This window comes from Antedon bifida, chromosome 2 (genome assembly GCF_963402885.1).
Source record: "Antedon bifida chromosome 2, ecAntBifi1.1, whole genome shotgun sequence".
In the NCBI taxonomy this organism is placed as follows: Eukaryota; Metazoa; Echinodermata; class Crinoidea; order Comatulida; family Antedonidae; genus Antedon; species Antedon bifida.
In genome coordinates, this window is record NC_136227.1 from 4,410,110 (window position 1) to 4,434,756 (window position 24,647).

Sequence of the window (24,647 nt, forward strand, 5' to 3'; positions counted from 1 at the left end):
GTATTTGTTTGGTATTCAATATGCTTGTACAATATTATATGACCTAGATTATTAAAGGAACAAAAGTTGTGAACAGATCGACTAAGACAAATGGTATTAAGGGGTTTTGATATATCATTTTCCTGAATATGCTTGTTTTATTAGCATTGTTGCACACCATAGTTTTACTAGGCGAAGTTACAGTAGAAGAAGAAATAGAAGTTACAGTATAGTGTACAATCTATGAGGGGTCCAAAATGGCGGTTTTCAAATGTAGTTTTAAAACCTTCCCAGGACCATTCAGGTCGTTTTTATTTATACCCCAATTTTTGATGCATCATGTTTCCTGGTTTAATCACAATGAATGGGTACAATATTTGTTTGGTAAATCTAATAATAAAAAAAACACAAAATAACTAAGATGCCACAAATAAAGACTTTATTTGTGGCACCTTAATTATTTTGTGTTTTTTTCATTATCAGAAACATAAATAAGTGAATAAAATTGATTTCTCTCACTTTGTCAAGCAGATTTGAGTATAAATCTTAGCTATCTAACTATAACTTTAACGACTTGTGCAACTGATCTTGGCATTTGTTTTACAAATTACTACATATTGTAAAAAGACGTGTTTAGAGCAACTGTGGTTCATCTACTTTCAGGAATTTTAATTCAAAGAATTAAAAAATTCAGACATATCACATCTAGGGTACCTTTAATTAAAATCCAGGGTGGTTATAATAGAGGTTGATACAGTCTACTGGTTGATGCAACTAAACATGGTTCTGGGAAAAAGTTGTCTCAGCAATATAAAATTGGCGGAAGCAACTTGTCGCCAGAAATGTCAGACATCCTCTATAGAAAACATGAATACTGTAATTTAGGTAAAATATCAAACGTCTTATCTCTATGAATAAATTCAAGAGATGTCTATAGGTGATAAAAGATTAGCTATATCTCAACCAGGTATACATAACAATCCAACATAGTACTAATTAACATCCAGGGTTGCTTTAATTCAAATCCAGGGTAGCTTTAATTCAAATCCAAGGTACTGTACTGTATCTTTAATTCCAATCTAGGGTAACTATAAATAAATTAGTATGTGCATTATATTATATTCAATTTGCATTAGGAAAATAACATGTTTTTACTTTACAATTTTGATGTATGAATGGGATCAGTAATCTGCTAAAAAAGTGAAATAATTTTCCTAAAATGGAATAACCCAAAAAGATAATGCATATGCATGACCTTAAAAAGTTTGATAACCAATCAGATCAGTCAGTGCCAAATTGACCAATTAGATAGATGATACCTGGTTGACAGTGAAATAAATTGCAAAGTATAATATTGCAGAAAATTAGTAAAACTGTGAAAGACTTTCTTTGTACTTGTGGATATTATTTAGATTGATAAAAGGTAAGTTTTTTTCCAAGTTTTTGGTGAATGCCTTATTAAACATTTTTAAATAATCAATGCAAAGAAATATTCAATCTTTCAGTGGTCGAGTGATTTTGTTTATAATACCACTTTTACTTGTGTTACATTTAAATGAAATTATCTCGAATTTTGTTTTTTTTCCATTATTTAAATGTATATATAATGGTCGTCAATTGGATTTGGGAATTGTGGAAATTCAGATTTGGCCCTCTATCCAAACAAGCCAAATAAAAGTGCATCCTACCATAATTAGCAGAGTGAGGGACTATCACCTGTTTCTTCAAGTTCTGTATAGTATAGTTTATATTATGCATATAGCACTAACAACTTCCAATCCGTAGTATGAGGCATTGAGTGCAATGATTTGCCATAGAGGCATCTTACCAAACAAGGAAAGTGAGACAGTGGCCGTATTCACCAATCACATTTAAGTGAGATATTTCCCTTAAATATTAATTTTTTCACTTAACTCAATAAATATTTCCCTTTAATTGTATTCACTTAGATAGGAGATTTTCTTACTTTTGAGGGAACGTGTTTCCCTTAGCCAAAGTCATGTGAAAATGGTAAATACGGCCACTGAACTCAAGCCTTCTCACATTGGTGTAGGGTTGAAAAGGTAGAGGGAGTGACAGATGGGAAAGAAATGTTAAGGTAATTTCTGTACTGATAAAAGCATGGATTCGGTGCTGTAGACAGATGTTGGAATGTTAATAATGTTATCATTGCGTACCTAGTTCCACAAACACAGATATCATTTCTTTTTTTGACAATTGGTGACGGATTAGAAGAACATAAGAATATTCACATAAATGTTAATACATAAATCAAACATGATAATAATAAAAAAAATACATTCTTGTCAAAAACGGTTTCTGGAAAAAGAAACATATTACAAAAAATATGAATTAAATAAAACTAACATATGAAATATATTTACATCTTAATTCCAACAACCGGCTCAATTATAAACCCACCTATGGGAAAATATGCAATTATTTAAAAGGAAACATTACTCTAATGTTCAATAACCTTGTGTTGTAATGAAATCTAACTGGTGAAAGCGGTGGGGTTTATATTATCAAACTCTTTAAATGTTTATGACATTTGAAGGCGGTATGGGTCAGTAGCACAGTGCTGATTTTAATATAACACAGGAACATCGTGCATGGTGCGTAGCATGGTAATTACAGATTTAAACGTGGACGGACATTTCTTGTTTTTTGTTTGAATGTGGATTGTGTTTTGAAAAGGTTTCAATATGACCCATATTCAAAATTATTCAAATTAAAATACATTTTTGGGATAAAAGGGAAAAGATTTAAGTTTTGTTAGCTACAACCTAAGCTAAAATATAATAAAGTTGGACGTAAAACTTTAAAATGCATTTATTATCGCAAGATTGTTCAAAGGTGTTTCAATCTTTAATCAGTTCTCTTTAGGAACCATGTCAAGATTACTTTACTGCACTATCAGGTTCACGCCCTTTAACAGACACTGCGCGCCGCAGAGAATATGTTCATAACAGTATTGTTGATATTTGTCGCAGCCAGACATAGGCCGTGCTTCCAAAGGCAAAAAAAATTATTGGTTAATTTTTCAACCAATAAAGTGCGTATTATCATTTATTACCAAAACAACCAGATGCCCATCACATTGCAACAATTTGTCCTCCAGGTCAAAGGTTAAAAATTATCGCATTTATCCGATAATTATCCGATTTGATATGATGAGATAATTATCGTTAATTTTTCTTGAGTGGAATCTGTTAAACCCTGTTTCCACAGGCAGTTTATCAGTTAATTTGTTATCGAGTGGAATCAGTTAAACTCCGTTTCCAGTTAATTATCGGTTAATTTTTTTCTGTGGAAACACGGCCATAAGATCAAAGGACTGTTACGAGTTCCTATCTTGGCAAGGAAAACTCAGTGTCTTGTTGTTAGATTGCCTTTGTAGAACAAAGTTTAATAAATTTGATACTGCACCATCAATATTAAATCAGTTTAGTGAAAATATTATGATAATGTTTTGACGGCCAATCATTTAACACCATCCAACAACTTAATATAATTTGAGGAATCAAGATGAATACCCATATCCTGGCAACAGATAAATATGTTTTTAATTTCCAACATATCAAAAACAATTTAGTGATCATTCACAATGCTTGCATTTGGAGATGAGTAACGCTAACTTTTTACACAATACACCTAAAATATTTTTAAATGTACTGCTGCATACAAATCAAACAGGAGCTGATCTAGCATTATCTATAGAGGAGAACACATTTTCTGCTGAAGGCACAGGCTGGGGTGTGGTTTGTGTATTGTGAATTTTTTGGTGGTGTGTGCCTGATGCCCCCTCCTCTCAATTAGACAGAGATAAGGATAATGCTTTTTTTAAAAACAATTATGTAAGTGAAAATTCTGTATCTAAAAATATTGTATACTGCAAAAAAAAAAAGAACAATAAGCTAATGGAATGGAAGAAAAGAAAAACCAAGCAATATAGGAAATGATGGGAAAAGGGGCATATTACACTATCAAACTAGTTTGATGTGCCCAAATATGGTAGTGATGCCCTAATATGGTAGTGATCTGACATCATGACGTCAATATATGGGCACATTTTTTTTGTCACATAAAGTTTGATAGTATAGACAGAGTTTTTTAGATGTTATAAGATACAATATTCCCCTTCACATAAGCTGGCCGCTTGCCATACCTAAACCATCAACATTTAAACTTCAACTAACATTTTTCTTTTAACATATTCTGGAATCCTAAAATTAAATGATCTAAAACAGCAGCTGATATGAGCCATCAAAAAACAAATGTAGCTATTAAAAAGTTCAAAACATCCAAACATACCAAAATCACGGCGCTTATAAACACAAAATGGTGACAGTTATTATAAACCAATACTTATTTACAAACTAAACTAATAAAAACATTTTTAATGTTTCCTACCACCTGTCCACATGAAGTAAATGAATGGACCCCCAGGGGACCCACCGGTCATCAGCATGTATTCTCCCTTCCGTTGAAGGGGGATATAAACTAGAATTTGGCTGCTGTCTGTCCGTTCACACATATATTAAAAAAAACCTTGCTTTGATATAACTTTTAGAATATGCCATGTTTAATTATAGCTTATTGGCTGTGATAATAATCAAACTGTAATTAGAATATATCCGAAGATTTGATTGGTTCTTACGGAAACTCATCATCATCATCATCATCATCATTTTTTCACTCCAAAAATATATATAAACACAACATGCAAAGAACCGCCCGGTGATATACTGAAATGAAATTTATTTGAAACGATAAGATGAGGAAATCTGTGAGAATGAGAAAAAGTTGTCCCAACCGAGACTTGAACCCGGCCCTTCTGCTGGATATGCAGCTGTCCTAACCATTAGACCACTAGGGATTTCATGGTATTGTTCAAACTCGATTGGATAGCGACATTCTCGGCGTGGTACGGCGGAACAGCACTAGTCCCCAAAATATATATTATTATATAAATCCAGAGGCAAAATACTGAAAATATGACAATATATAATTACAGTAGAACGCCCACTTCAGGACTCAACTTTTGTTTTATCCAAAACATTTTTCATGAGTTGCATTTCAAATTAAGCCTCAACAAAATTTATTTCCCAGGGTCTTGACTTCATCTAAAATGTCCTCTAAAATTTACAAGGAGTGTGGCCGCTATATTTCTTGTTGGCATTTTCAAGATTTTTACACAAGTCTTTCCAACAGTAAAAATATTTATTTCAGTATTAAATTCATTTATTATTTATTATTATATTATTTATTAGTATAAATAAAATAAGGGACCATATTAAAATTATTCTAATATAACTACATCTTGTTTATTTTTAACATGTTTATGCAAGTTATCAACAACCACTTTTTTGGATATAGTATAACATACACAATGTTTATTGCAGTACCTGCCTTATAAATGACTTCATTGAAAACCAACTGAAATGATGTTATTGCAGTTAAATAAAATGACCTTACTGCAGTAACTGCAGTAAAATAATCATAGAGTGATCCCCAGAGTTTGTGAAATGTTTCATTCCAATGAAATCTAGTAACTATCAATCATACAAAAATTGCATTCTACTTTTATTTATTAAAATCAAGGTAATAAATAATTATATCAAACAGAAAAACACTTTTTATGGGAATGTCATACAATGTGAAGCATATAATGTCGCAGTATGGACCTCCCAGCTATGAAAGGTGTATTATAAGGAAAACTTTTGCTAAGTGTGGTGTAGAAAACTGCAACATAAAAATAACTTATTGCTACAGTACATATTTGGAAATTTATGTTTTAGCCCCTAGCAAACCCAACTATTTTAAACAAGTAACTCCAGACAAATTTATGAATTCTGTAAAAAAATATAATTTACAGAAATTAACAATCACAAGCAACTTTGAGATGTATTGTCCCCAAAAAACATGAAAAATGAAGATTAATTAAATCAGACTTTGAATATGTTATTTTGTAGTTTTAATAAATTTAATCACTTCCATAGACAAAAAAAGAAAAAAAATAATGTTTCCACTTATAAAATGAAAAAATAAATGGTTAAATTTCACCACAAACAATTGGCTGCATGGCAGCCAATTTGACCATTTTTTGCTTTAAATTATATTTTTTCAGGTAAATACATTTTTTTTCGATCCGATTTTTGGTCAAAATGGATAATTATTATGTGACATTAAAATGGCATACTCAACAAAAAAAACGTAAAGTAACTATTTTTAGAAAAAGAATTACAACCAGCAAACATTATATTAGATAGTTTTTAAAATTTCAACTAGAAAATTATAAAAAATTAGCAAATTGTTTCAAAGGTGAATTTTAAGCCCTGTATACTAAAGAAAATTCAGACTGAATCTTAATCATTCAATCTTTAAAATGAAAATTTCCCAAACATGCACACATTTATTTGCACTTTACAAAACCCACTTCCTTCATGGTGCCCAGTTGACTTTCCCCAGGCCATCTAAATTACTAATCTGTTCAATTTGATCAAATTTGGTAATTAATTTATCTTTATTATTTTAATTTAAATAATTCAATTAATTTGTCTTGAATTCTTGCCAAATATGGAATTATTACTAAATGAGGGTAAATACAAATTTATAAGAATGTTATAACATGCTACTAGAATATAATTGGTATAGAATAATTGTCACATTTTAAAAGCCGTGTTTATATACTACAAATCTCCCCTTTCTTTATCTCCTTCATCCTAACCTCCTTAGTCCAGAATAATTCCAATCTATTCTGCCCATCTTGACTCTTCCTATCCTAGACAGTTTGTGCCAAGTCGAGTGGCTGAGCTTTTTCAGTTGTTCATGACAAAGCATACTTTGTAAATATTTTGTAATTTGTTTTCTAAAATTTTTTAAAATTTCTATTTACTTGTTGCACATCTCATTAAGACTGTGCCTCTGATATAAAAGAGATACACTAAAGTTAAGGCAGGCGAGCTCTCCTTGAACGAAATCCAATTATAATGTTTTCGGATAAGGACTGAAAACCGGAGGTCCAGTGTTCACATAGCTTGTGTTTATTTAAAGATTAATACCAAGTGCATCTTTAAGAAGAGTAGGAGGTTACTTCGTGTTCAGTCTATCTCAATCTAACATTGTGGACAAACAGGAGGTCACTCCTTGGTCAGTCAATCTCAATCTATCCTTATGGACAAATGAATGAGTGCCATTTAATGGCAGATGTAGGACATAAATATTGTTGTGTAGTATATATTTCACACCTTTTAGGCTACAGACAAAGGTTATATAAGTTTAATTTTCTTTTATCCGAGTACACAAAAAATACTCAGATTTGAAGCTCTTTGGCTTTTAGGCTTTAGTGAGTGAGCTTTGAGGTACCAACAAAACGTACAGGTTAGGCTCTTATCCAGGGTAGGGTTTCCACTCAGTGGCCTGATCCATGACAAGCTTTATCCAGGGCAGGGCTTCCACCGAGAGTATGCTTTTATCCAGGGCAGGGCTACATCGCGGGTATGCTATATCCAGGACAGGGCTACACCGAGGGTATGCTATATCCAGGGCAGGGCTTCCACTGAGGGTATGTTTCTACCCCTGGGATGCATTCTGGTGATAAGCATCAGTCTATTACAAAAAAATACAGTAGCCTAGTAGTACTGTAGACCTAGTACACTGTAGATGTGTTAGACACAGGTGTAGTGCAGATTACTGGAGCATGCCAGACAGGATATCAAATTTATAACAGGAAAGAATCCCTTGACAGATACACTTTAACTTTTTAACAAGATGAAGGTGTACGTCATGCAATAGCTGCCATTTAATTGAATACGAAAAATGCTTGGCTCCAACCCATAGGTTTTTGATAAGTCATATTCACACTCCATATAAAGGTAATAAAGAAAATGTTATAATTTAAATAATCCTCTGGTTTAATAGGCTGTGTTTCCGGAGCCAAAACAAAATTATCGGTTAATTTTTTAAGCAATAAAGTGCACATGATCAGTTATTACCACAACAACCAGATGCCCAATCACAACGCAACAATTTGTCCTCCAGGTCAAAGGTTTAAAATTGTCGCATTTATTCGATAATTATCCGATTTGAACGAGATAATAATCGGTTAATTTTTCATCAAGTGGAATCGGTTAAACCCGGTTTCCAAAGGCAGTTTTTTTGTTAAATATCGGTTAATGTTTGGCTGCGGAAACATGGGCTAAGTCACCTGGACCAGTTTGTTACATGAAACCCAACACATTTTTTGGTTGGCAGTGATGATGATACCCTTAGAACATTATATTATTTTAAGCTCCCTCTGGTATGCTTAAATAAATAGCTCATTGGGAGAAGAGCATGTCTAGTAGAATAACTTGCATTAGATGAGGGGTAACAGGGTCACAAGGAAGTCATTAAGGTTGTTATCAGAACCAAGTGTCACTCTATACCAGTCCTATTATAGTAGTGACTCTACACCAAGGTACATAGTAAAATATGGGTGATTTGAAAGAGACCAGACACCCAACAATATGAAAAATGAGACTCTATAGTACTATACAAAACTGAGACCCTAGTACTATACGAAAAATGAGACCCTAGCAGTAGTACTATACAAAAATGAGACCTCATTAGGTCTCAACTCTCAAGTTTTCAAACACTTCATGTGTGACAAAATTCATTTCTTCTAGAACAAATTGTTCACAATAATAATTGAATGCCTAGGAAACCAGTATTTGATGGGTAACAAAAGTAAATCCTTGAGGAATCAACCAGAACAAACGGTTTTATTTACATCCTAGGAACTGTACTACACATGTAGACATATCATCCAGTAGGAATAAACAAGACAAATATTTAAAATATCAACCAAACAATCAAAATAAACATTTAGATGTTTAAATATACAGAATCAAACAATTGAATAATAGAAAAAAGAAGAGGGCATCGCAAAAGAAGGTTACAGCTTGTGTATATATTAAAAAAAATTATAATAGGCATAATTAAATAAGCAGTATTTTTCTGTCTTGTTTTATATTGCCTTGTAAATGAATGTCTTATGAACGTGTCCTGCTGATACAAAAGCGTTTGTTCAATCAAGTTTATTATGTTTTGGGTTTATCTATGCCTCTATAGAGACCATGTCAAAATTATTCTACTGCAGTTATTGCAGTAATTTATACATTTTGCTTGCTCTTTAACCTGTATGTAAAAGCAGGTTTTTGTAGTTACTGCAGTAACTGCAGTAGAATTACTGCAGTAACTGCAGTAGAATAATTGTGAGATGTTCCTTAAATGATAGCAATGAGTGCCTTTGAACTGAACCTGAACCCTCATAGTACAGCAATATGTTACTGTATGACTCAAGGGATGTAAGAACAGGCAAAAGGTTTAATGAGAGGTAACAAATTAGTAGTGTACTGTAGTATCAGTAGTCTTAAATCATATTAACTCTCTTTGAAGTTCTCATAAAAGAATCCACAGGTCAGACCTCAGTGACGGTGACCCCAGAGTAGAAATCAGGACAAAGCAATGGTTAGTACTGCAGGTAGGCTGAATTTATGAATTAAAATCCATTTAAAACACAAACAACTCTTTTGACAAACTTAACACAAAAATGTTGTTTTGCTTTCAAAACCTTCTGACCATCCAATTTAGACAAATTTGAAATTCCAAATGTGTGACATGGTGGACTGTAAAAACATAGGAAAGAAAGTGATTAAAATTGGAACTATATATGATCTCCTGGGATAAACTTAAAACAAGGAAGAACAAGATTATGTTTCACTTGTTACCCCAGGTGCAGATGGATGTTACATTTAATATGGAGGTAATAAGCCCACCCTCCTGGATATAAAATTAAGTTGGGATATTATGAGATGGGATGGAGGAAGAGTTGGGTGGATACTAAATTAAATGTACGTACATGTATCTTGTGATAGTTTTAGATTTTAGATTAAAAAAAAAATTTTTTTAGATAGATAGTTGTTAGATTGTGATATACCCAAAAATAGTAGTGATATGACATCATCATGTCCATATATGGGCACATCACATTTTGTTGTCACATAAAGTTTGATAGTGTAGACAGAGCTTTTATGCAGAGCATCTTGTGTATAAAATGTTTAAGAAGGATAGTAAATGATTTCATTTATGAACCATTGGCAATTATCCAAAATATGTGAATTAAACTGGATGTGGGGCGAGAATAATTGAATATGCAAGAAATACGCAGAAATTTGTTTTTCTAATTCAAATTCATGTATTTCTTTAATTTTGTATTTTTTTCACTATTTCACTAATATCACAATGACAGTATATTCAAGATTAGTTTTTGTTGAATACAACTATTATACGAAATATTCCTTTTTTATTGAAAAACTAAAATGTTGGTACTTAGTCTTATTTATCAAAATCAAAAGTATAACTAATCCGTCAATATTCAACAATTATCGTATTTAATTTTTAAAGTGGATTGCCTGATCAAAATGGACTGATAATAAAAGAGCTACTTTCTAGTCTGATAAACCTTGGAATCTTTTTGTTATTGTGCTATATGAATTTAAAAGGAATTGTTTACAAAGAAATATTTAGGGTGTTAAAAACGTTAAACCCAGATTGCGCCAGTATTACTTTTAGTAAACTTCTAACAACAAAACATTCCGGTGATGAACGACAGGTGAGTATTATACTATAATTCTAATTCTATCGATCATTCACTGAGTATTTCACAGTCTGTAGATGTGTATAAATGTATTCTTTTATTACTATTTTATTGTTGGCTCATTGATAGACAGCTACAGTAGTGTTAAGCTTATAGCTAGGGAGTTTGAGAGGTTCAACTTAACCCCTTCCCTTATTTTTACTGGCAGTGAAGTGCCTTTTCGAACCATAGACTGGTGGAAGTGGAAATTATGGTAAACTTATAGTCTAGCTTTTGATGATTTTTGCTTCTTTTTTTTTTTGAAAAAGAACATTCTGGTTTGTTCAAATTCCCTTACACAGGGATGTAGCTAAAGCTCTACCAAACTAGTTTGACAAAAAAAGTGTGATGTTGCCCAAATAAGGTAGTGATATACCAACATATGGTAGTGGTATGACATAATCATGTCCATAGGCACATCACATTATTTTGTCACATAAAGTTTGATAGTGTAGACAGATCAGCTTAAGATTTTTATTGCTAATCAAACCAATAATTCTTTGGAATAGGCACAAGACATCTTAAGTATCTACAGTAGGCTCGGTGTCACCAGACTGTACTTTCATGGATTTAATCAAATTTGTACAAAATTCTCTGCCTGGTTGTTTGATTGTTAGGTGATTGTAATATATTGTTACCCTAACATTAGGGCAAAAAGCAGGCAGATTTTTTGCTCAATTTAAACCTCAAATTCCAAATAACGCAGTGGTTATTGTACACAGTCTACTATTACAATTTCTTATGAATTTTTATCAAATTGAATTGAAAATTTGTATGAATTAGATGCAATTATATATTTACACCTGAAGGGATAGTATTAAATGCATTCCAGTCTGTATTACCTTTTATAAGGTATTAAATATCTAGTTATTTATCACACTGCAAAGCTTGTCAAAGCAATTTATAACAAATAACACAATTTAGTACTTTGTAAAGCGAAAATAGATTGGGAACACTTATAGGTATATCATGTCACACCTATGACCCAATAGGGTGTAAATCAAATGCTTGTTTAGCACCTGGATATGGTAATATGAAACAGTGGTGCACCTGGATATGATAATGTAAAACAGTGGTATATTATTAAGAAGGGCAATTAGTATTAGAATAAGTGCATTCTTCATAATTAAATACAAAAAAAGGCATTTCATTTTAAACCCAAATTAAATTATTATGGCTAATGGAATGTTACATTTTACAAAATAGTTATGGATTATTATATTTATTTGCCAAAAAGTAAAATTAAAACATTGTGTGTAGGCCACCATTTACAGAGTCCGCTATTCAGTGGCATATTCATTGAGGCGTGAGGACTATCAGCCAATCAAAGAGTAACATTAGTTGTATTTGAATTGCATAACATTGAGTCAATTGTCATTTCTTAGTTTAGGGTTCTCTTATTATAAGTATGATGAATATATACTAGATTATTTAACAAAAAAATTGGGGGTAAATTTCACATTTAATGGCAAAACTAAATATTGAAAATAAATTCTAAAAAAAATATAACAAAAAATTACAAAATAAAAAAAATTACAAAATAAAAAAAATTACAAAATAAAAAAAATTACAAAATAAAAACTAATTATTATTATTATTTGAAAATTATTCTATTGCAGTAATTATATTTTTACTGCAACAATACAGTGTGTATGATATACCCAGAAAAGATTGTTTTTGCATAGACTAGAATATAAACAAAATGTACTGCAGTGAGAGTAATTTTAACATGGTCCGTTAATACAGAATGGAAAGTACATTGTAGAAGGTACTATTGCACTAACTGTATTTGTTACAATAAAATAAATTAAACATTAACAGACAACCTTAATGGCTCATGTACTTAGTAGTAATTACATGTATTACTTTCTCTTTTCTTCACTGTACAGATATATCATTGTCTTTTTTGTGTAGCTTCAACAATGATAACAACTCTGCACTCTGATTGGTCAAAGCTTGTATGAGTTTTCAAACAACCAAATGTTTATATAAACTGTGCTAACAAGGCCTGTGGGAATATATTTAACTGTAGCGATAAAAAAAAAGAACAATCGATCAATAATCATTAATATTTGTGTGATTGTGATAACAGTACTTCTGTTTGTTAGAGCTTGTTAATAGTGGAAATGAACTATAGTTCACACTATTTATGTCTCCTAGACTTTTACAGAAACCAAGCTACATTTAAATTGCAAAAAGTGTATGAATGAAAACATATTATCAATATATTTTAACAGCAAGATCAACACCTCAAAGGAGTCCCCTTTAATAACAGTTACACCAACTCTAACACAATCTGTATAAACAAACTAATTCAACGTTCAAATCCAATTTCCATTGGCATATCGATTAATTAATCCAATAGTAATTTATAATAAAAAAAAAATTAAATGAATAATGCATTTAAGGAAATGGTTAACATGACTTTAATACATGATTTTCGTGCTACGGAAGCCATCTTGCAGATGAGAAACACCGTGAGTTTAATAGACATTAAAGAAACATTCACAAACAACATTCATATAATAGGAACCTACACTATATAACTAGTTTGACAAAAACAGTTTGATGTGCCCAAATATGGTAGTGATATGCCCAAATATAGTAGTGATATGACATCATCATGTCCATATGGGCACATCACATTGTCACATAAAGTTTGATAGTGTAGAGAGCTTAAGATACTAAATATTTCAACTTGGTTCAAAGTCTGTCAAAATTGATGTAATCGCCGCTCCTACAATCTAACATCATTAAATAAACTGTCACTTAGATCTCGCCGATCATGGAATAGAAGTGGTTAAAAGTGCATTAATATTGGGCCATTACAAACAAATGTTCAAACAAATTTTCTGGGTGAAATGCTTAAAAATATGATATACATATGATATACTGTAAATAAGATATACAGTAATCATAAATTAAAAACCAGTGTAAAACTATTACATGTGTCAAGACAGTTTCGTCAAACTAACACTATGCCAGACAATTCTTCAGTTGATAAGTCGTTTCTGTATCTTATTACTACATTGAAACCAGATGAAATTGTTTTCAAATATATTTTTATCATGTATATTATATTTTGCACTATTGGAGGTTTCTTCATGTCAATTAATATTACTGCAGTAACTACTTGTGTAGTTTATTATTACCTATGTGTACTATTAGTCCTAATAATACACACGGTTTAATGCATATTATACTGTCTGCATAATATCTCTTCATTGTTCAAAAATTATATAATAAATGTATTTTTGTTTAAAAATGTGGTTACTGCAGTAACTGCAGTAGAATAATTTTGACATGATCTCTATTATTATTATTACCAAATGGGTAGAAATCAATTCTTTCTTTCCACAGTTATGAATTACATGTTGATTCCTATAGAGTCAAATTGAATAAGATATATTTTGGCCCTAAACCAACAAGTTAATAAACGGTAACAAAGTTTTATTAGTTAAAACCGTTTCACTTGCTCACAATGCACTTGAGTAACTTTAATTTCAATCTTTATTTTTCAGATTAAATGAATCAAGAATTGTTCAATGTTATTCCAAGAACTGCGCCAATGGTCATAATATCAAGTGTTTATAATTTAAGTCATTTATTTTAGACGCAAAGGTGTTGATTAAACACACATCAAATGGCAGACTGCATTAACTGAACAATTACTTATGACTCAAAAGACATTCTGAGAAAAAAAAACCAGAATTAAACTTTGACCCTATTCAGTATGGATCGCTATATGTGTTCGTTATTTGTTCTTGTTTTAGGATTTTTGTTCATTTCTGATATTGCAAATGCAGCTAAATCTGATAATGCTAATAAATACATTCCAAATAGTAAGGCAAAATTATTAAAGGCGAAGAAAGCCAATGGGGATATTGAACAGGATACGTGTAGTTCCTGTTGCGTACGTGGGGATCCGGGGGCACCAGGTCCACCGGGAAATCCAGGCATACCGGGAATGCCTGGAAACCATGGTGCCAATGGACATAATGGTTTACAAGGCTTACAAGGAATCAAAGGAGAGAATGGAAAAGATGGCATCATTGGCATAGACGGTGAAAAAGGAGACAGAGGTCCGAAAGGACCAAGTGGTCAAAGAGGTCATCCCGGTTTACAAGGAAGAGCTGGGCCACGAGGACCACCGGGGTCTGGTGAAACGCAGAAAGCAAACGTGAATGTTGCCTTCTCAGCGGCACGTATTTCTGCACTCGCTGCGACCGCTGACATGGACGAAGTGTTAACTTACGCGTCATTATTCATAAACGTTGGCGATTGCTTTGATCAATATACTGGCATATTCACAGCGAAAGTCCGCGGAGCTTACGCTTTTATGTTTCACATCCACACAGCGTCCCGTACAAGCTCCCCGTACGTTAAGCTAATGAAAAATGGGGAGGTACAGGTAGCTGTTCATGATTATGATAGTAGTGATGCTTACGATTCTACAAGTAATAGTGTAATTCTGGAATTAATGCGGTCCGACCAGGTGTGGCTTCAGCTTGATCAAGGCAATGAGCTGCATAGTAACAACAACCGGTATACAACTTTTATGGGACATCTTCTTTTTACCCTCTAAAAACTATTTTTTTAAGTTTTATAAAATTCAAAGCATTTTTTCAAGTGTTCCCTTTCACAGGTCTGCTGGGCAAAGACCTGTAAAACCTGGCAGAAACTAGTGGCCCATTTCAACAAGTGCATTTTTCCACAGAAAGTATGTTAAAATGATTGGTCAGAATAATTTAAGCCAGTAATAACTACAGTAGTTTACTGGCCCTGGCAGCCAGTTTAAAAAAATCTCAAGGATGAGTTGAAAAACATACTAATTAAAATGTACAATGAAGAATGCTCTACTACTCGACCAATGTACATAACAAAATAAAAATGTTAGTAATGATATAATCCATAGCATTATACAAGTTTGCTGTATAGTGATAGGTTTTTAAATGTCAACAAATATGTATTATACGTGAGGATTAAAAAAAAAAATATGTATCTAGTCTTTTTATATAGTACATTTTTTTAGCAATGGTGTTTAAAGTCTAAATCTAACGCCTCACAGGACCGACCGACAGAAGAATTTATTGTAACTAGATTTTAGTTGTATTTTGTGTGTAGTGATCAATCATAGTTTCAATTTGATTATGACTTATTGGGGTCAAGTCATAAAGAACACTCTTTCTATGTTCCACACTTGTTATTATATATTGCTCTGTTGTTGAAGTATGATGGAACAAATAAAAACCAAAATTGGTCTTTGTATCTGGAATAATTCCACCCCCTTAGAACATGGGGTGGGACTATACATGAGAAAAGCCTGGGTTAAGATAAAAAATGATTAGTAGGTTTAAACATTTCTTGTAAAAACTAATCTGAACTGGCTAGAGAGAGGCTTACATTCAGATCAAAAGTCAATACTGGGACTATACCAGAGGATATTCCTGTTTGAGAAATCAGACATAAAGTAGTGGTGGGATTATACCTGAGGATATACTGTAATAATCACACATCATTATTCATAGAGTAATCAATATTATTAAACACCATTGTCACCACTTTAAAACATGAACAATGTTGCAAATTACACATAAACAATGCTGTAATTGCTTCAGTAGTTAATATACTTTGGAAGTATTTACTGTCAAGTTTTAAATGTAATTGTTGTAGGATACTTGAACATTTCTTTGGATATTATATGTTAATTTGTAAAATAAAAAAACAATTACATTTTCATTCAGGAAAAACGATTTAAGCCTCATTATAATATGGTCAGTTTTTAGTTTAGTCAGAATGAGACCATGTAAAACTTTCTCTACTATAGTTACTACAGTAACTACATTTTGTTTAAACCTGTTTATGGAGTTATTTAACAAGTTATTTATTGGGTTCATTTCTGTGCATGAATCGTCATCATGCCCCATGAACTTTACACCAACTCTGCAGTCCTACATTGCTGCAGTAAAAAATGTAGTTACTGCAGTAATTACTTTGACATGATCCCTAATGTAATACTAGTACTACAGTATTGTTGTTGTATTGTTGTTGAATATAGCAACTATAGTGTATGTTTAGAAATAATAGAATAAAAATATTTGTACAAATTGAGTTTTCTTACGGTTTTATTTAGTGTTGCATGGATTCACTAGATTTTTTTTGCTGTATTTAGGACATGAAACACCCTTTTTTCTCTTCTATTCCAACTAAAATCAGTTGCCAGACAGACACAATTGACACTAAGATTCTCAATTTCCTTTAGAAGTTAAATGCTGACAGGTTAATACCATCTTTAAAGTAACTGATAACTTTTGAACCTTCCAGAAAAACAGATTTCCATTTTAACGCCAACTGAGACGCCAAACACTACATCCTTCCTTACAGCCTAAATTGGAAAACAACCTTTCAAAATAACCCAAATACTAAGTTAAAAGGTAAAAAAAATAAAACAGCATTGCTACAATATACAAAAACTGAAAGACCGATGGACCAGAGAAATGACTAATTAATTAGAAAGAGTATAATTTCTTAGGATTTTATGTTATTTTAAAAATAAAATTAGGAAATTGAAACTATATTTGAAATGAAAGATATTACATGTACTGTTAAAATACAAAGGCAAATTACTGAAAAAAATTACAATGATGTTGGTATCAGTCAGATCAGATCTCAATTGAGATTAAATATAATAAACAGAAAGCGAATTGAAAATGTAAAAAAAAAATATATTAGAGTAAAAAAATATATTATAGATGTATTGTCAACCTGAAAAAAATGTATGAAAATGTTTTTTGTTGAATATGCCATTTTGATGTCACATAATAGTTTAATTACCTGAAAAACTGTTACCATTTTTTTTGTCTACGAAAGTGATAAACTTTATTAATACTACAAGATAACCTATTCAATGTCTGATTTTAATTAATCTTCATTTTTCATGTTTTTTGGGGGACAGTACCTTTAGTTTAAGTAAAAAAATATATTAAAGTAAAAAAATATATTAAAGTATAAAAACGATAATAGTGGTGTAGACTTAAATTGTTTGTGACGTTTACAGTACCTGACGTTGAATTAACGAGAAACCTACGGTCACTTTAGGTTAAAGTAAGCAGCAAACGATAAATTGACCTGCAACCCGCCTAACGCAGGAGATAAACAGCTGGACTATAAACTTGTTTATGTTGTCAATTAAAAACTTCCTTTAGTTTAAAACTGACCAGACGAGGTTCATACGTAAAATGAGGGTGTTTTCAACTTCCGTACAGCATTTCACCAACTGGTATTACTCAATGCTGATTTCTTACGATACAAGCAGTGACTTTAAAATAAATTTATGTAGTACACAGACATGACAGGGCTCAAAATTAACCGTAAAAGCTTGGTTTCAAACTTAAACGCAACAAATTGAATATAGTCAACTCTCCCAACTCACCCTTGGACACACGCCTAATAATAATATGTTTCTGGAAAGTCTGATAATCTGAATGTTTCTTTTATGGTAAAAATAAATTTGGAACATTTCGGAAAAGTCTATTTTGGGAGAGTTTCTGATTTTCAGAGTTTGGAAACTGTCAATAACCTAGTTAAATATATTGATGTTTTTTATAATTTTTTTTAATTTTTCCAATATAATTTTATTGTAAATGGGCCAGAGGGCTCTATACATGGGAAAAATTGTCTTGGGTCATGTAACTAGGAAAGAAAGTATCATACAATTGATTGGCAGTAAATCCATTATAAAAAACAAAAACCAAAGTGCCATGTTTCAATAATAAAAAAAAAATATATGGTCCTACCTGAAGCCAAGTGTCAATTTGAATAGACTTTATCCCTTCAACAAGCGCATCGTAGACGTCCATACACTGGCCGTAATCGAACCAAAGGGTGAGAAGACGTAGAGTGTCTTGTAGCGAGTTACTGCTCGATAGCGAGATGGAACGAAAAAATCCCTGTACAGCGGGGATGGCATACGTTGCAACGTACTGATTATTCTAAATTTTTAAAAAAATGAAAGACTTATTTTTGTGGATGAGTTATTTTTATTTCTAATATTTGTTTATGCATGCTTAAATAGCTAAAACAATGGAGAATGATTATGAATAAAGAAAGTTGATAATCAAAAACTATTAGTTAACTAACTAATTAACTAAGATAACTAGTAGTTCTATTAGTCTAGTTAACTAAGTTTACTAGTTTTATTTCTAATACTTATGCAAGATTAAATAGCAAAACAATAAAGAATGATTATAAATAAAGAAAATTACAAATAAAAAACTATTAGTTAACTAATTAATTAACTAAGATAACTAGTAGTTCTATTAGTCTAGTTAACTAAGTTTACTAGTTTTATTTCTAATACTTATGCAAGATTAAATAGCAAAACAATAAAGAATGATTATAAATAAAGAAAATTACAAATAAAAAACTATTAGTTAACTAATTAATTAACTAAGATAACTAGTATAGTTAACTAGTAATCTAGAATAACTAAGTTAACATTTAAAAACTATTAGTAAACTCCTACAAAACATGCCATCTATAGAATAAAATGTCTGGTTGTTATACACATTTTATAGACTTTAGTTATTAAGGCTGTGAAAAAATTCTTATTTTTTTTAGATTTTGCTTTATAAAATGTACTGGTTTAGGAAAGATGTTCATATTAAAATTGTAATGTAGTTTCCTCTTTTCAAAGAGGGCGTGGTTTAGGATATCTTCCCATATTCAGACAGTTTGTTTTTGGGAGGAGAGGTTTCCTGAATTTTGAATAGATTTTGAATAGTTATTAAACACAATTAAAAAAATGACTATCTTATCTAACACCTTCTGAGTCACCAATGTCTTCTTCCTCTTCCATTTAAAATCATCTTTATATTACTATTGGTCTTGACAGTTTCATTGACCGGAACATCTCATAACTCATTAAACTAATCGATGTGCATGGGGGTTGTGAATCATTGAGTTAGATTCATGGATCAATGATATCATGCAATGTTAAGTTACAGACCAGTACATGTACACCAATGATAACATATTTGAAATTCTCTTTTTTTTCTTCTTCTGTTTAAACTTTTGTTTTTAAACTTATAGAAATTACATAAACATACAGACAGATTGTTATGAAATCTATTTATCCTCTTTGTATATGTTTTCATTTTATATAAGGGGTAGCTGCGATTAAAGCAATGTCTTAATCAGTATGTTGTTATTGTTATTGTATGTTAGTGTATATTATATTGATGGTCAAATAAATGAAAGAAAATGGTAGGTTTCTGAGCATGTGCAGAATGACGTTTTGACTCAATATGCGTTATTTTTGTGGTGTGATTTGAAGACTAAAAGGTTGCTATTTAAATGAATGTGCATGTTTAAATATTTAGGTTAGAAGAATTAAAGTGTCATTATAGTGGACAAATTATGTCAATAATTAATTTTTGTTGTTGTGTTTTTAATTTTTAACCAATGCATTCCAATGCTTACAATACATATTTCAACCTTGTTTCTTTAATTAACTGAAAATCAGCAAAGAGTTTTTGCAGACAGGTGTGATAAATCAAACTTCCTTTTTCTAATGATAAATTTGGCAGCTGTAGTTGCAGAATTATTTACCAGGAAATCAATTTAAAAGATTATTCCTATATCTAGTTTGGTATAGTAATTGATTATGAATGAAAATCGTGTACGAGGTTTCGGCCAAAATTGATTTGGGCGATTACTCAAAAAGGAAAAGAGAAATTAGCTGCTAACTGTTCTACGATACTATAAAGTCAACTTAAATTTGCGATTGAGTAACAGTGCGTATGTAAAATATAAGTCGTACGTAGCAAAGAAAAAGTGTGGTCCTTAGATTAGTGAGGTCAGTCCTTAATTAAAGGGGTCCTTGATTAGAGGGTAATTTATTAGAGGGTCCTTGATTAGAGGGTAATTTATTAGAGGGTCCTTGATTAGAGGGTAATTTATTAGAGGGTCCTTGATTAGAGGGTAATTTATTAGAGGGTCCTTGATTAGAGGGTAGGTTATCAGAGGGTCCTTGATTAGAGGGTAGGTTATCAGAGGGTCCTTGATTAGAGGGTAATTTATCAGAGGGTCCTTGATTAGAGGGTAATTTATCAGATGGTCCTTGATTAGAGGGTAGGTTATCAGAGGGTCCTTGATTAGAGGGTAATTTATCAGAGGGTCCTTGATTAGAGGGTAGGTTATCAGAGGGTCCTTGATTAGAGGGTAATTTATCAGAGGGTCCTTGATTAGAGGGTAATTTATCAGATGGTCCTTGATTAGAAGGTAATTTATCAGAGGGTCCTTGATTAGAGGGTAATTTATCAGAGGGTCCTTGATTAGAAGATAGGTTATCAGAGGGTCCTTGATTAGAGGGTAATTTATTAGATAGTCCTTGATTAGAGGGTAATTTATCAGAGGGTCCTTGATTAGAGGGTAATTTATCAGAGGGTCCTTGATTAAAAGATAGGTTATCAGAGGGTCCTTGATTAGAGGGTAATTTATCAGATAGTCCTTGATTAGAAGATAGGTTATCAGAGGGTCCTTGATTAGAGGGTAATTTATCAGATGGTCCTTGATTAGAAGGTAGGTTATCAGAGGGTCCTTGATTAGAGGGTAATTTATCAGATGGTCCTTGATTAGAAGATAGGTTATCAGAGGGTCCTTAATTAGAGGGTAATTTATTAGATAGTCCTTGATTAGAGGGTAATTTATCAGATGGTCCTTGATTAGAAGGTAGGTTATCAGAGGGTCCTTGATTAGAGGGTAATTTATCAGATGGTCCTTGATTAGAAGATAGGTTATCAGAGGGTCCTTAATTAGAGGGTAATTTATTAGATAGTCCTTGATTAGAGGGTAATTTATCAGAGGGTCCTTGATTAGAGGGTAATTTATCAGAGGGTCCTTGATTAGAAGATAGGTTATCAGAGGGTCCTTGATTAGAGGGTAATTTATCAGATAGTCCTTGATTAGAAGATAGGTTATCAGAGGGTCCTTGATTAGAGGGTAATTTATCAGATGGTCCTTGATTAGAAGGTAGGTTATCAGAGGGTCCTTGATTAGAGGGTAATTTATCAGATGGTCCTTGATTAGAAGATAGGTTATCAGAGGGTCCTTGATTAGAGGGTAATTTATCAGATAGTCCTTGATTAGAAGATAGGTTATCAGAGGGTCCTTGATTAGAGGGTAATTTATCAGATGGTCCTTGATTAGAAGATAGGTTATCAGAGGGTCCTTGATTAGAGGGTAATTTATCAGATGGTCCTTGATTAGAAGATAGGTTATCAGAGGGTCCTTGATTAGAAGGTAATTTATTAGATAGTCCTTGATTAGAAGATAGGTTATCAGAGGGTCCTTGATTAGAAGGTAATTTATTAGATAGTCCTTGATTAGAGGGTAGGTTATCAGAGGGTCCTTGATTAGAGGGTAATTTATCAGATGGTCCTTGATTAGAAGGTCTTTGATGAAGATATCTTGATCCTTGGAGGAGACAGTGACTATGGGTCTTAAATTAGAGGGGTCCTAATTAGAGGGTAATTTAGCAGAGGGTCCTCGATTTAAGAGGGTCTTTGATGAAGAGACCTAGATTAAATGGGTCCTTGGTTTAGCTTGCTTATAGAACTTTAATTAGAGGGGTCTTAATTAAAGGAGGTCCTAATTAGAGGGGTCTAAATAGTGGGGTCTTTAATGAGAGGGGTAGTTTATTAGATGGTCTATAAATAGAGGGATCATTGTTTGGAGTTATTGATTGATTGATTGATTGATTTAAAGGGTGCTTGATTATAGGTTATTAATAAGAGGGGTCATTGGTCAAGTAGTTTTAATTTAGGCGATACTAAATCTAACTATTCAATTGTGGTAAAGTTACATACTATACTATACAAAGCAAAAACATTAAAAATAATTCAAAGTCAAATATTTACGTTTTGAGATGGGCTAGCCCCTTTCTCCAATCCCACATCCTCTGAGTCTCCTGCCCCTTCCTCTTCAATATCATCTTTAACATCTTCGTTCGACTCGCCAGATTCATCCACCGGAACTAACTCCGGTTCTTTGATAGTCTGAGATGGCGTAGCTGTTGCTGATTGGCTGTTCTTGTAGTACAAGACCGCCTCGTAGTTCATGAACGCCCATGAATGCCATGCCTTGGTTAAACAATAGTAATACCAATGGTGAAGGATCAACTACAGCAGCATGTATTTAGATCTAGATCTGTCCTGGATCCAGTAGCGGATCCAGGATTTTTAAATGGGGTGGGGGGGGGGGGGGGAGAGGAGTGGGATACAAATTATTATAAAATGAGGTGCTGAAGCTAAAAATAAGGGGTGGCCCTCCATTTTTTCTTTGATCTGCCTAAGCAATCAACTCTATCAAACATGATAACTCTCAAAGTACAGTATCTGGATTTCCACTAAGTTTCAGAATCTATTTCAGCAAACACCGGTAACCTGGTACAGTATCTGTGGAGATCTCCGGAGAGTGGAATGGAAATATACCTATCTAATTTAGGTACACTATTAATTGAATCATCTTCTAAGCTATGCTATGTTTTCATGTGTATACCATAATAAAACATGAATTATTATTTATAAATGTTATACCTTGTACCAATTGGCATCATGGTCCGTTGCTGCTGAATAATAACTAATAATTTGTGGAATGGTCTCGTCACCTATGCCCTCCAAACTCTGCTGCCACTCACCAAGTTTCAGATAACATCTGAAGAACAAAAAAACATTTTTTAAACTCAATTATAGTGCCCTTGGCGGCTTTATTTTGATGTAATTTATTCCAAAGCTTTTGTTATAGGGAGCACTGCCAAAATTATTCCACTGCAGTAATTACATTTTGTATACTTTTTAACCTGCTTATGTAGTTACCAAGCCTTTTTATAATATTACATACTGTTTTTTATTATTATATTTAACTTCTACATGGAAATAATCTTTTTATTACAGCAAACAAAATGTAGTTACTGCAGTAACTGCAGTAGAATAATGTTGACAGTATACAGTACCTGGCCAGAAGCTTCTGCAGTTCCCTTCTCTCTATCGTATCCTCAGCTGGGTTCAGAGATGCTGCATACTGCTGGATAGCTGATTGTACAAAGTGATGGAGTTCATTAAATGCTTCCATCTACAAAATAATTAATACAAAACATTATTAATTAGTTATCCGCTTGGTATACCAAGCGGATAACTCCTTGTAATTGTATGAGATCAATATTTTTTTTCTGTATTATTCTTCTTTCCTTCCTTCCTTTTTGTGAGTCGTGTTCCTCTAAAATGTGTAAACATAACATTTCATAACTTTGACAACATATGGGCATTTACGTGAAGTTGTGCACCTCCTATTTTTGAATGACGTCATAGTTGCGCAACGTGACTTATGCGCAATTTTATGAATTTCAATGATTGATCATAGATTAAAAACCAAAAGTCATTTAGTATTGACACTTTGACAAAATTTAAGTCATATCAGGGGCAAACTTTCTACGGATTAAAAATGGCATGTTTGACAAGAAGTTACGCGCGCACGCGCATTTAAAATTTCAAAATGCGCAAAATTAATTTCTAATCAACTTTTTACGCGTTTCTTGTCATTTTGAGCATGTCAAAAATTCCCACGGGCGCGCAATTTTTTATGCGCGCGGTGCGCACATAGCGTTAAAAACATATTTTTTTCTCTTGAATTATATTTTTCAAGCCTTTCCCAGTGATTTTGAAAACAATTTAGACCTTTTCCAGTTTAAATAACGCCATACGAACACGTTGAATTAGACAATTCGTGCGCGTTTTTTATGAAAAAGCTTAAAAAATCGTCAAAATTATGTCTTTTTTTAAACAGTCATAGTTTCTAAAGTAAACCGTTAACCGTTTATTTTTATTACAAAATCTAGAAGTTGATGAGTTGTAGATATCGGATCATGCATCAATAAGGCTAAAAAAACATTGTGACGTCATCGTATGGCCACACGAATGTAAAATATAGG

General features: G+C 32.4%; 3 protein-coding genes across 3 annotated transcripts in view; 2 read left to right on the plus strand and 1 right to left on the minus strand.

Moving 5' to 3' along the window:
* The window catches only part of LOC144835889 (ATP-dependent translocase ABCB1-like), a 172,470-nt gene extending 166,551 nt beyond the window's left edge, over nucleotides 1–5,919 (plus strand). Inside the window, exon 25 of the transcript XR_013611122.1 lies at nucleotides 5,885–5,919. The gene's annotated coding sequence lies outside the window, so the exon portion shown is untranslated. The remainder of the gene's footprint in view (nucleotides 1–5,884) is intronic.
* The window catches only part of LOC144835888 (serine/threonine-protein kinase mTOR-like), a 59,375-nt gene that overhangs the window by 12,787 nt on the left and 21,941 nt on the right, over nucleotides 1–24,647 (minus strand). The window contains exons 36-39 of the mRNA XM_078691007.1: nucleotides 23,673–23,791; nucleotides 23,257–23,374; nucleotides 22,579–22,800; nucleotides 18,457–18,651 (exon numbers count right to left, since the gene is read on the minus strand). Coding sequence (XP_078547133.1) covers nucleotides 18,457–18,651; nucleotides 22,579–22,800; nucleotides 23,257–23,374; nucleotides 23,673–23,791 — 654 coding nt within the window. The remainder of the gene's footprint in view (nucleotides 1–18,456; nucleotides 18,652–22,578; nucleotides 22,801–23,256; nucleotides 23,375–23,672; nucleotides 23,792–24,647) is intronic.
* On the plus strand, nucleotides 1,346–16,689 carry LOC144835908 (uncharacterized). Its single transcript, XM_078691029.1, has 2 exons — nucleotides 1,346–1,402; nucleotides 14,182–16,689. The coding sequence occupies exon 2, from the start codon at nucleotides 14,394–14,396 to the stop codon at nucleotides 15,243–15,245; it is 852 nt and encodes a 283-aa protein (XP_078547155.1). The 5' UTR covers nucleotides 1,346–1,402; nucleotides 14,182–14,393; the 3' UTR covers nucleotides 15,246–16,689.